The 13808-nt window shown below is 35.8% G+C and overlaps 1 protein-coding gene across 4 annotated transcripts in view; it reads right to left on the bottom strand.

Moving 5' to 3' along the window:
* LOC117434639 (potassium voltage-gated channel subfamily KQT member 1-like) overlaps positions 1-13808 on the bottom strand; it is a 358344-nt gene that overhangs the window by 112853 nt on the left and 231683 nt on the right. For all 4 annotated transcript variants that reach the window (XM_034057236.3, XM_059002773.1, XM_034057235.3 and 1 more), the window contains exons 15-17: positions 13130-13224; positions 11369-11415; positions 8416-8477 (exon numbers count right to left, since the gene is read on the bottom strand). In XM_034057236.3, the coding sequence (XP_033913127.1) occupies positions 8416-8477; positions 11369-11415; positions 13130-13224 (204 nt within the window). The remainder of the gene's footprint in view (positions 1-8415; positions 8478-11368; positions 11416-13129; positions 13225-13808) is intronic.

Below are 13808 nucleotides of genomic sequence, written 5' to 3'. Positions count from 1 at the left end.
TAATATTTTATTGTTCCTCTAAAACCGCAACAATAAAAAAGGATCGCCTGTTTTATACAGAATCTTCTTCTCATTACCGAAATTCGTAATTTACATATCAGTGAATAAAAACATTTTTGGTATGTTAATCAGGGCCGTTGCCAGCCATGAAAAATGACTGAGGCACTTGCCCGTGAAGAAAAAATATGAGGACATTTTTATATGTTGTTTATTTAAATACAAAAGTTTAGTTAACAGTACCTGAGGTTCTAAATTTGCAGGACCTGTGTGGTTTTGTAGAGTGCAACATTCAAACTTAACATAAAAGAAAATACGAAATGTAGCAATGCCAGAATATTTGTTGTAGACACCATACTTAGTTTAAAATTCTAATCTATCAGACAAATAATTTTAACAGTGATGTCATTATCCAAATACCGAGAAGACAAGAGTGCTTTCATACATAAAGTTTTGTGTGATATTAATTATAAAATCACATTCAGCAATAAAATTAGCTTAAGCCGGTTGACAAGACGGAGAGAATTTAGCTGCATAAGCACTCCAATGAGGGTTGCAGCTCTAGCTTTTTGGCTGGCCAGTTGATTTGATAGGCTGTTTGGCTGTGTTCTGATTTATACTCATGAATATGCATTTGACTTATATTAATGTGATTGGCCAGCTGCAAGGCTCCTTGCAAACTGCAGCACTATGAACTCAACACAACCCTCAACTCAACTACTAGTGTCAATCACGCACTGTCTGAAATAAGCTTCAAGTATCCCACTTCAAATGCAAAAAGGGATGAAATGCATTTTTATTTGCGGCAAAGCAACATGTAAAAGGGCCTAAATAAATAATTATTAGTATGATTTTAACCGAGTCACGTGCCTCAGGTGCGTCATAGCTGGCTACGGCCTTGTTAATGCTGACAGTCTATACATTACCAGTACCTGAAAACTTATCAATTCATCTCAACCTGACAAATACTGTGTCGCCAAAATAAATAATATTAGTCATGTGCAGGGTGATTAGAAAGTAAGTTTACCATCTGAAATATGGGACATTGATGTGGCAAAATGCTCATATCTACAGACTGATATAAACCATTTATGGATTTGTCAAAGAAAGTGTTCTACTATGCTAGCAAGCCAGCACAACAAAATGAAACAGAGAGCAATGCCTATGATCTGTCTAATGACTACTATACTTTTTCATAACATAATAATTATCATTATTAGAAACAATGATTATCTATCTATCTATCTATCTATCTATCTATCTATCTATCTATCTATATATATAAGGAAACTGATCATTTGAAATGCAGTTGGTTCAAACAATTGAACCGCAAATGCAAGAACTTTTCTGTATAATTTTGTGTAAATAAGTAGAAAACTATAAAAGAAGGGGCAAAAATATTATTCCAGAAATAAGACAACAGGTTTTTTATGCTGGGTTGTTTTTTGGCTAATAATAATAATAATAATAATAATAATAATAATAATAATAATAATAATAATAATAATAATAATCATCAGTAATAAAACAAACAAATGAGATGGATGCAGTAATTGTATCAATCAAATATGTGATTAAAACTATGATTAATTAAAATTTTTAAAAATCGCAAGGTTACACGATTCATTATTTTAATTGCTTGACAACCCTAATTTGTACATAATGTAATGTGTAGCTTACCCAAAACACATCAGTGTTATCTCAGGGTAATGATTTATACATTTAAAACACATTGAACACTATAAATGTATGTGTGTGTGATTTTATTGTATTTTTCTTTAAATCCGACACCTCCTTATGTCGGACAAACATGACCGGTTTAGCGAGGGGCTACTGTATGATTATGAAAAGCTTTTTGCTAGAAACACATTTTTTATTTGGGAGTGAATGTGGGGCCCCATTATAGAATCTGATGAGATTAAACTGCCTTTCATTATTTATTCGAAAAAATGTTGCACGAATCTCGCAATGCTAGAGATCAACGCAACAGATATTTAAATTAGTATATTTATTAACATATTTTCTTTTAGTATATTCAACAAAATGTATACTTTGCAAATTGTCACAACGGAAATGCAAATTGCAGTTTGTTTGTGCTGCGACTGGCCCATCTTAGTAAATCTACCCCTCAGTCTCATAAAAATCAACTGCATCACTGATCAATCACTGATCAGTTCAAAATTAACATTTATATGAAACATAAGAGTAAGTAGCTTTAAATGCCATTTCAATTTTTCAGGATGTTTTATCATTTTGAGTGGCTCTAGGTTTCGTTGCTCCAATGTTGAGAGTTCTCATTATTTTTCTCTAAATCATACATGGATTTGAACTTGGTTTGAGCTTGTCTGCAGAAACCCATAAACTGGCACTAATAGCCTTCCATATTCTATTCAAATTATGTGTCGGCCCCACCAACTCTCTCTGTCTCTATATGAGTAGAGATGAAAAGCCACACGGTCACATGATTTGAAAAGAATGAGGAAGCCCATTTAGTCCAAGCGCACAGGATGAAGACAAGTGCAAAACAAGCTCAAAGCTGGTAAATACAGATTTAGATAATATTGGACCAACAAAACTCAAACCACTCAAAATGATAGCAAACACCCTAAAAAAGAAAGGGAAATGTGAATAAAAGTTATTAAAAAGGACAAAGCTACTTACTTTAATACACTGGACATAAGGGCTGAACCAATTTCAGGTAATAGCTTCTTGATCGCTTTTACAAGGAATACATACTCTCAAAACAAGCTGCTATTATACAGCTGCATCCGGGAGGCCCCTCCTGTAGCGCTCAGTTATCACAAGAATCGGGTCACTAAACACCAAGATCACACAGCTTCGAGCCAGACAGGAAGTGTTGGAATGGACACAGAAACACAGTGTGCCCCGCTAAAGGCTACACCCTGCTCTTTCAACTTCACTGAATTAACAACCTGCAAAAAATCAAAGGAGGAGAGACTTGGAAGAGGTGGTTGTTCAAGTGCACTGAATCCTGCTTATTACAGTACCAGCTGTATAGCACTGCACTACTTTATGAACAGCTTGCCCTGTGTGCTGAATCAAATGAGATGCTTCTTAGAAACAACAGAGTGGAATTTTAGACGAGTATTACTTATTATTATTATTATTATTATTATTATTATTATTATTATTATTATTATTATTATTACTGTTTATTTAGCAAACGCCTTTATCCAAGGCGACTTACAGAGACTAAGGTGTGTGAACTATGCATCATGCGTCACTTACAACTACGTCTCACCCGAAAGACGGAGCACAAGGAGGTTAAGTGACTTGCTCAGGGTCACACCATGAGTCAGTGGCTGAGGAGGGATTTGAACCGGGGACCTCCTGGTTACAAGCTCTTTTCTTTAACCACTGGACCACACAACCTCCACACTTAGCAAGTCTGAACAATTTTTTTACAATTTACAATTTAAAGAGCAAGTAGCTTTGCTCAAATATTGAGTTGTATTCAGTTTTTCAGTTTGACGTTAACTGTTTTGAAAAGTCAGAATTCTTTTCTAAATTGCTGGCACTTTTTTCCCAAAATGGAGCCATTTTCACTGCAGGTTTATTTGAGTAACACTTAGACATGCCAATTGAATTAGTGTTATCATAGGTATGATACTGATTTACTGTTCAATCTGCATTTAACTCAGAGACAGGAGTTACTGACACGATGTGATTGTTTGGGATTTTTAAGATCAACTTCACTGAGGGGTCAAGAGACTGGTAGCCACAGAGGTTTTCTGGAAGTTGCAATGGAGATTCAAAGGCAAACCTGTAAATGGCCCAAAGTGCTACAACAGGGTTTTTTAATGAGAAATAATCACTCTTTGTGTATCGTAATACTAAAAGAAACTTAATCAATATTGTTGGCAAAGACTTGAAGTACATTCTCTTTCTCTACTTGAAGTACTTAGTGATAGCGTGCAAAACTAGCACAACACTAATTGTCTCTCTTAATAGGACCATTAGGAGATCACACCTTCCCACTAGAGAGGCGGACACAACACCAAACCCTGGGGTATCTTTAGTTACAGAAGAATCATTTCATACATATTGCTTGAACAACTCAAGCCCTATAATACATTTACTGAAAAGAATGGTACATGCCTGTCTAAGATTGTTTGTCAATAATTATCTTTTGAAGATACATGCATTGTGGGCATTGCGTAACCAAGGGGCATGTATTGACTTACATTACCCAGAATAAAGTTGATCTTTAAAATGCATTTAATGTGATCTCAAAACTTAATTATACATTTTACTTTGCCAAGACTGACCATGTCTACAGTTGTTCACAATTGACCTGCACACAAACTGCAAACTATTCTAAATGGGATTTCACAAGCCAGTGTGCTTTAGAAAGTCTGTGAGAACATGTCAGATTTAGTTTCATGCTACCTCAGAATTAAACAAATTTTGATTTGTCATTTTCATTTCCACAGCCAACTGTAATTACTGGTACAAAAGCTGATGGTGTTCACCCCTGGTTAGAGTTACAACAGCAGCTAGCAGATTAAATCACTGTAATTCCCTCTTCTGCCGTATAGCACGATGAAGCCTCAATGTTTAGCTGAGGGCTGTCCCAGGTTAACCTTTGTCCAGTTTCATGCAATGCTGTAGTGGTAATCATTCCTGTCTGAAGCATTTGATTGGTTTCATAATTAACCAGGTCACAGCTATTTACACATAGGCTTTGGTAATTAGCCAAGGCCTACATCACTTGAGAAGCGTTTGCGTTCACATTTGTCATGATTAAAATGCATCAAAACAAAGTCCAATATCGGAAAATAAAATAACAAATTAATCAACACAATGTCAGAATGTAGCTAAAACTATCAGGTTCTTGGAATTGGTCCATCATACTGTACTCCCCTGTATTGTAGTTTCCTTGCTGTATTATTTCCAGGAATAGAGTTTTCACATTCATGTCTGACAAAAGCAGGTTTAAATGGGAATAACTTGCAAATAGTCCTAACCCGGATGGGCGTAGACTCACAATTAAGCAATAGGTAGTGGATACAAGGCTGAATTATGAAAATGTGTAACATACTATTAGAAAATAATTAAAATTGGAAAAGAAAATCCCTTAGTCAATTGCCTTTGCATTATAGCAAAGCTTGTGTATTATTTTTTTTACATTCAATAATGTATAGTATATTAAACCTTATAAATGAAGAAATTGCAGAATATCTTACAAAGCCAGGTTGAATAAAAACAAGCCATTATATGCACATTATATGCACAAAATGTAGTAACTTTAAATTTATAAATAATGCATTATGCATTATTACAATTAATACAACAAGAAGAAACCCAAATGCTAATTTCCCTTTAATATTTCACAATTTTCTGCCTTGGAAATGATAGCGCAGAATTTCAAGTACTAGATGTCAAATCCCACCCATTGTATAGTTTGTACTTTTCTTTATTAAGAAATCATACACACATGTGTTTGCACAATTACTTCTTCTCACCTTGTTAACAAATATCACCAACAAATTGCCACTCAAGCCTGACATGTGCTAACCAGGTTGCATTCAGTGTAACGGTAGCAAATTCAAGAGTACGTACTCTTTTACAAAAAACCTGTACAAAAAATAGTATGATTCCTTCAAAATTCACCTGTGCCATTTATTTCATTTATTTAATTGTGTGCTTTGTAAGCAATATCCAGCTTTTTTTTTTTTTTAATATTGTATAAAATGTATTTTTACTGTGGTACCTACCATAGAATTGTGACAAATAATAATGCTGCCATCCTTATGCAAGTTAGATAATTGTAGATGAACTGAAAAATCTTGAATTAAAAACTAATTTTTTTTTTACTTGTGGTTGTTGTAGCCTTGTAAACGTTTACCAAGGTGCAATAAAGTACAGTGAAAACGTGGTTAAGCATAGCAGGGATGGAAATAAGACTCCCATAGCATAGCAGTTTGATCCATCCCTGGTTTTACTATGGGTTCAATAAGACACAGCTGAGTTTGTTACCCGTACTCTGTGTCTAATTAAGCTCGGAGTAAAACCTTTCCATCCCTGTACAGGTAAGCACTGTTAAGCCCAGAGCGGTGTGATAAATCATACTAATAAATATGGAAAACAGTTTTATGTGGTGAAGTTTTATAAGGTTATCTTGGCATGAATTAGTAAAATCAGGGTATGCAATGAAAATGTTGTGTTAGTGTGATTTGATGAAGGGACTTACTGATCACGGTGACAAGTGACAGCAAATTTGACACACCTTCAGTTCCATTTCCTGTGACTTATTTGACGCTATACAGGCACTGAACAAATCATTTGTACAGCCAAATTGTCACTTCTAGAAAGGGAAATATACTAAATATCACTTGTATCAATAGGTTAGCTCTAACTGGCTCCACCCAGCATGTACAACCTTGAAGTGCCATATTGGCATGGAGGGATTTAGGCCTTGAGTCCTTCACTAATATTTTTAAAACATTACCAGCAATGATTAAGAAATAGGTTTTCTGATTATTGTTTGTTTCACGTTGCATTCTCCAAAATAAAGACACAGCAAAACATGGAAGCATTCAGAAAAAAATATATCGAAATTTCTCAGTACTGGTTAAAATAGTCAATAACAGTGTAACAGTGTAAAAATGAATCTGAAATTCCTGCTGGGTCTTTTGAATGGAAAGTCCACAAAAATTGCCTCTTTCCATTCACAAGCAATATCTTAGTTTCATTTCCTTATCTTTCTTTTAAATGATTCCGTTCTGGTAAATGTCTAGTTATGTCAGTGGCTTTTTATTACACTGTATTTTTTAGAACGGCTGAAAATTAAAAATAAATTTGAGCTATCAGTATCATGAAAAAAGTAGATCACCATAGCATACAGTAAGTATAAAATGTAAAAAAAAAAAGAAAAAAAAAAGGTGTGACATATGAACAGACAGAACAGTTCCATGTTTTCCTTGATTCTGATACTTATGACCTGTGTGAAACACTGTCCTTCAGTTATTTGTGTGGGGCATTTCTGTATCAAAAATGTTTGCTGCAAATGGTCACTCACTGTTCCACCTAGTGCACCAGCGACAAATAAAACGACCGAGGTGTACTACTTTTAAAAAAGACAAGTCCCAAAAGCATTGCACAAACACTTGACCAAAAAAATAAATAAAAAAAATGGAAACCAAAAATTCACATGACGACAGTATGGCAGCCATATCTGGTCACAACTATGTACATTAAGCAATTTATGAGTTATGAGCTGTTGAAAAAGCATCCACAATAATGCCGAATTACAATTTCAACTGACTCCTTATAAGGAGTCCTTATAAATATCATCAAGACGGTGATTGTTTTGGGGTGTATTTTAAAGATATAAACAGTAGCAGATATAAATGATGCTGCTCTTTATTCTTGTATTAATACCGATTGACCAACGTATTAGCATTAGTACTACACACCAACGAAATGAAAAACCAAGTTCACACATTTTAGGGTGGCAGAATTAAGATCTGCCACTGATGGTGAACAAAGAGAACAGCCTCAATAATGAACAATTTCCTTAAGTGGGTTGAAAGTATATAAATCAGAGATTCATAAGCTGCTGGAAAACGGTTCACAACCAGACCATCCCATTTCCACCTCTGTACAGAGATATCACTGCTCATGACGAGGAACTAAAACTAGTTTATTGCTTGATATAACTCATTAAAAAAAAATATATATATATATATATATATATATATATATATATATATATATATATATATATATAAATCCCTTAGTCTCCATTAAGCTGATAACTGCAGTAAAATCCAGTCACAGTCTACAGTATCATGAAGTATATTATACTGTAAAACTGAAGAGCAGACACATTTTAATGACCTTCATCTACTGTACATGTGACACTGATTTGCTACAAAACAACAAGTGGTGCCAGCTAGTCCGAGAGTCAGCAGGATGTACCATGCATTGGATGGCATTCTCTTTTTGAAAAAAAACAAAGCAAAAAAGCAAAGTGCTTTTCAGTCTCACCTCCTTTCAGTTATGAATCAAATCGGATTCTCCAAACAACATAGAGACAAGCTGTCTGCCAACACAAAGAGCCTGGGGACTTGATTTTAAATCGAGGGACTTAGAAGGTAAATCTTTCCTCTGATAATGAGGGATATGCTGTGGTTTTCTACATTTTACAGCTCACTTCTACCTCTGCCACTGTCTGCAAGTTAAAACAAATGTGTGTGTGTGTGTGTTTATGTGAGGATACGCACCCTATGTATCAGAATATAGCAAACTAGACCCAACCAGTCCAGTAAGGAACAACGTTTTGGAGGAATCTCCTTTTAGCTGCAAGATCAGTTCAGCTCCACCCCAGAAAGCACACAAGACACAACATGAAGCATAGATACAGACACCCCTTTCCAGGAACTCAGGTCCTACCTTATCTTCCACCCGGTTTAAGCGTGATCCAATGGTGTTCGTTCCTCTGTCTTTACTTTTTTCTGGACAAAAGCAAGAACAAAAATGAGTGGTACTAAAAATGTTTTTTTTTTTTTTTTTTTTTTGCAGTTTACACTCTATAGACCCAACATTTCATGCTGCAACACATTTGGGGGTGAATTAAACACATTTATTTATTTGAGATAGTACACTAGAACTGAACGTCTAAGTATTGTATTTCAGGGTCTCATATTATCTCTTGAAGTTTTTTTTGTTTCAATTATTTTTATTATTGTGTAATGTTCTCCTTACCAAAAAATAGGATCTTAGACCTTGAGACTATGGTACTCACAAGCATGTTTAGCAATTAGCTTAAGTAAAAAAAATCCCCATGTAAACTCAAGACTAGCATTGCAACGTCAAGAGTCTAGTCTTGTAAAATTGAGAGGGGTTTCCATGAAAGCCATTTAGAAATAATAACTCACAAATCTTATTCATTTTAATAATTGAGGATCAGCTTTGGGGTCAACATTTTCTGACCGGATAGCGAGGTCATTTTTCATGGTAGCTGCCAGCACTCCATCTGTGTGTGTGCATGGAGTAAGTGTGCATAACATTGTCCATCAGCTTTGATTTATTAGGATTCAATACTTTCATAAAAAAAAGCTTCTAATGGATACATATGTTCGATTCCATAGCAATAATCAACTCATGCAGTTTTATTATTAGTTAGACCTGTGCATCTATTATGACCTATGACCTAGTTAGACCTATTATTGATGAAAGCATGAGTATTGTTGTGCTTCACTGCTACTTTAGCCATCTCTCTCTTAGTTTGAACGGCCAACCATTTCTCTCTCAACCTTACACAAACATACATTGATATGTGACATTTTGGTTTACATAATTCCATCTTAATTCATGTTTGAGACAATGGAGCCTTATGCACATGCTTCATAAATTATTTAAACAATTGTTCTTTAAAAATAGGTTTTGATTAAATAGTTTGTTGTTTGTGATGACTATTGTTATAGAAACCAACATTCTAGAACATGAATCTCAAACTGTTTAATAATAATTTCATAAAAAGACAGCACTTCACTCTTTGCTTAAATAATAAGTAGCTTCCCATTTAATTTTATTTGCCTTTTTACATTTCCCTTGTCATTTTATTGCATTTGCAATCATTCCAAGTGGTTCTGCTGCTCCCATAATTAGTTATTTAATTTAATAAACAAATCTAAATCTGACTTTACCTAGCTTTGCGCTTAATTTGAGTTGGTCAGTAGAATCCAAAATACCAGGACTGAATAGCTTAACCCAGTCCATTAAAATCCTGTGATATTCCAACTCTGCTATATATGTATACCAGAGGAGGAGAAGGCTGTGTGGTCCAGTGGTTAAAGAAAAGGGCTTATAAGCAGGAGGTCCCCGGTTCAAATCCCACCTCAGCCACTGACTCATTGTGTGACCCTGAGCAAGCCATTTAACCTCCTTGTGCTCCGTCTTTCGGGTGAGACTTAGTTGTAAGTGACTGTGCAGCTGATGCATAGTTCACACACCCTAGTCTCTGTAAGTCGCCTGCTAAATAAACAAATAATAATAATACTAATAATAATAATAATACTACTACTACTACTACTACTACTACTACTACTACTACTACTACTACTACTACTACTACTAATAATAATAATAGGAAGGCTATTAGTCCCGACTCTTAGGGTACTCCAGACAAGCTCAAAGCCAGGAAATGGAAAATTTACAGAAATATTCAATACAGGAGCAACAAAACCCAGAACCACTTAAATGAATGCAAAGACCATACAATAGTAAGGGGCATATAAAATAACTCCATTCCTGTCTGTATCCAGAGAGGTCTGGGCTTTAGGGTTATGTTTCCAAACACTCTACCTGTAAAGAAAGTTTAGTAATGCTAGCAATTGTTTTAAATTAAAAGTACAAGAAAGCAGATTTCGGCTAAAGGAATACACTATTTCAGAATATTCAATATTTCTTACCTGTTTATAATCTTCTTGTGTATGTTCTTCCATAACTATTAAACACTCAAAAATGCTGAATTAAGAAATACTGAAATAAACTCAAATTGTAACTTCTTTAAAATAATCCAGTGTGTGGTTTGCTGAGTCTCTGTAGAGCTTCATTTACTGGCTTTACTAGCTCATTTCCCCTATCAATTACTGCTTCTGAAAAGACTCCTAAAAGCTGTATTTTTGAAGGTTGGTTGTTTTAGAAATGACCACTAGGGGTCTGCATCTGTAATTTCTGCCTCATCTGGCCACCTCTAATTTCTATGGTTTTGTATTGATACTGTATATAATATTCTTATCATTTAAAAATCTTAACAAGATAACAATTATGCGCAAGTGCATTATTATCATCATCATCATCTATTTATTCATGTATTAATGTCTAATTTTATTTCACTTTCTTGCTTTCCATATTTTTCTTCATGCTTCACCAAAATAGTGTGTATTATTTGTATGCACTCGTATAGTATATATGTCTGTACCTTGCTACTGACAAGGCGCCAGCACTTCAGTATCATGTACAAACAATGCACTTAACAGCTGTGTTGAAATTCAAGAAGAAGAACAATGATGGGAATTGGTGTAATAAAGAACTGAAAAAGCAATTAGTCTTGTATTATTTGGTGAATTTATGATCATGGTAGATAATGGTTATTGCTATAAAAAAGGTTAGTACAAGTTTCGTGCAAACAACTCATAACCAAGCTTTAGTGTGTGCTTAGTGAATTGATTTATAGGAGTTACCTGGAATCTAATGCAGAAAGAATGTACAGATACTAAACTTGCTGATATAGTAGTTTTGTTTCAAGCAGCCTAGTACAAATAATAATAATAATAATAATAATAATAATAATAATAATAATAATAATAATAATAATAATACATTTAAAAAATAGGCTTACCTGAGGCAGATTGAAATAAGGAGGGCTTTCCTAAGGACTGGTCCAGTCTGTAGAAAAGAAAAACAGAACACGTATATAATTAATGTTTAACTACGATTGAAAGCGGATGGTTAATGGCAGTGGCTATAGCCTGGCACAGTGCTATGAAGTAATTCCACCTCAGTCCTGACCTGAACACAACACTGTCTGCAGCTCAGTCTAGAGACTGACAGTTGTGGTGAGGGGTAAGCTGAGACCACTTTAATTTCACTTGGGGATTCAAACCCAAGCCCCCAGAATATAGTCAAATAACCTGCTTAAATACAGGACCTCACATGGTCTATTACAGATCATTATTACAGGAAAATAACTACAGTAGACAGTAACAAACACCACACAAACTAACTGGGCAACCAAAATCACCACAGGGCTCATGGCTCCTGTAAAAGATCCGACAGTTGGACTTTAAACGGTTAAACACAGCTAGCCTGGCTTTGTTTGTTTAGGTAACACTATTCCTTGTGTTGAAAAGGTAGAGATTGTATTAATGCATACATTACATCATTGTAAGTCAGTTACAGAGTCTATAAATATCCTCCATTCCCTGAGTGTTGGTCAGGGTGGATTCTATTGTGAAGTTAATACAGAATAAAAGACACGCTCTGTCATTGTAGTAAATGCATGCCAAGCCTGCCCTGCATGTCGAGTGTAACTGCTTCCCTTTTCTGATTGAGCCAGATAGCAGAGTTATGACATTAATCAAACACAACAGTGTGTCGACCAGGTAACAGATATTAGAAATGCTAAAGTAACTAAATACATGAACTGAACCAACTTGCTGAACTCTTGAATCAAACGATGGTGTTGTCTAAAGGATGAGGATCTACACCGAATGTATACCGTATGAACGTTTGTAATTAAGTCGGTAATTAAAATGTTAAATTAAATATGCTCTTTTGCCTGTATTGTGCGATCATTGAAGACTACATTGCTCTGTAAGTCATTTAGACTCAGGGGTCAGTCTGTTAGCTTTTTTTTTTTTTTTTTTTTTTTTTTTTTTGGAATCGGCAGTTATTTTTTATCCCATTTTCTCCCCAAAGGACAAAGCAGCTCTGGGCCGCTTACAGGCAGGCCCGCAGGCGCCCGGCCAGCCTACAGGGGTCACTGGTGCGTGGTGAGCCGAGGACACCCTGGCTGACCTAACCCTCCTCACCCCAGGTGATATGTAGAAATACATATCACTCGAGGGACGAAATGGTTATTGTAACCTTTGGAAAAGAAGGTAAAACTAAATTAGTTATTTAAACTCGGTTCACTGTTTACAAATCATGAACAAAATCGCCTTCTCTGGCCACAACATCGCATTTCATTTTGAATTTACCGACTTTTGTTGATAAAAACTAATCCACATCTGGGAGGTTACTAGATGTCCTCTGCTTTTGACCAACTCTGAGGACACCTGTTTTTTAGTCGCCTGCGAATCATGCTTTAAGTGGCTGTTATAAAACCTATATGTACTCGACAAGTTTGCAATGAAAAACAGTAGGATGGACTTGGGGATCTGAACAATAGGTAAGGTAGGTTAGTGTTTCTGTTATTTAATTTGTATGTTTGATAACTGCAGTTTGGAGTGTAGTTAATTTGTACTTACAGAAACATTTTTATAAATTATTACCCATCTGCAAAAATCTCCATCCCCCCACCCCGAAACAAAACCCTGGCTACACCACTGGCTTGCCCTCCTGCTGGACTCTAGCAGGAGGGTCAGTCATTTGTAAATACCTTCGCTGCAGTTCCTTGATTCGCACCATGAGGTTGAGGTGGCCCTGAGAGTACTGCTCAATTACATCCCGCACGTCGTACGGCTTCCGGGCTTGCTAGAAAAGAAAGGAAACAAACTGCACGTTACACACTGCAGAAACAGGTGCTTTACCAAATACACATACCTAAAACAGAGATGAGCAATTCCAGCCCTTCCTGACCAGGTCTTTGTTCAAACCTTGTCCTTAGATGTTAATTTGAACACATTAAGCCTTCATCCAGTTCCTACAGCAGTTAACTAGTTAGACATTTTATACCTGGTTGAACAGAATGGCCTTCCATGACCGGAGCTGACCATGCCTGTTCTGATATGTACACCACCAAGGGCCAGAAAGGGCATGTATTCTTTCAGCTTGAATTACTAGTAACCGTTCGCATTAATGAAGGCCAAGTTAACTTTGAAACAAAAAAGACTACCCACAGAATTAAAATGAGGTTTCCCAGTATTACAACGTGAATCACAATATTGGCAGCTCGCTGGTATGAATCTGAGTTTTGTCAAGTTGCTAATCTTGGCTGTGGGACCACAGAGGAGCGTTGCATTGGCCTTAATTTGGGTGAGGGAGGAACAATGGGCTGGAGATAGTACTAGCCAGACAGGCCCTCGTCTCCAGGGTTCAGTAGCTTGGTAAAATCCATT

The sequence above is a fragment of the Acipenser ruthenus genome, chromosome 28 (genome assembly GCF_902713425.1).
Source record: "Acipenser ruthenus chromosome 28, fAciRut3.2 maternal haplotype, whole genome shotgun sequence".
NCBI classification, from domain to species: Eukaryota; Metazoa; Chordata; class Actinopteri; order Acipenseriformes; family Acipenseridae; genus Acipenser; species Acipenser ruthenus.
This window is presented reverse-complemented; position numbering and strand designations above follow the sequence as displayed.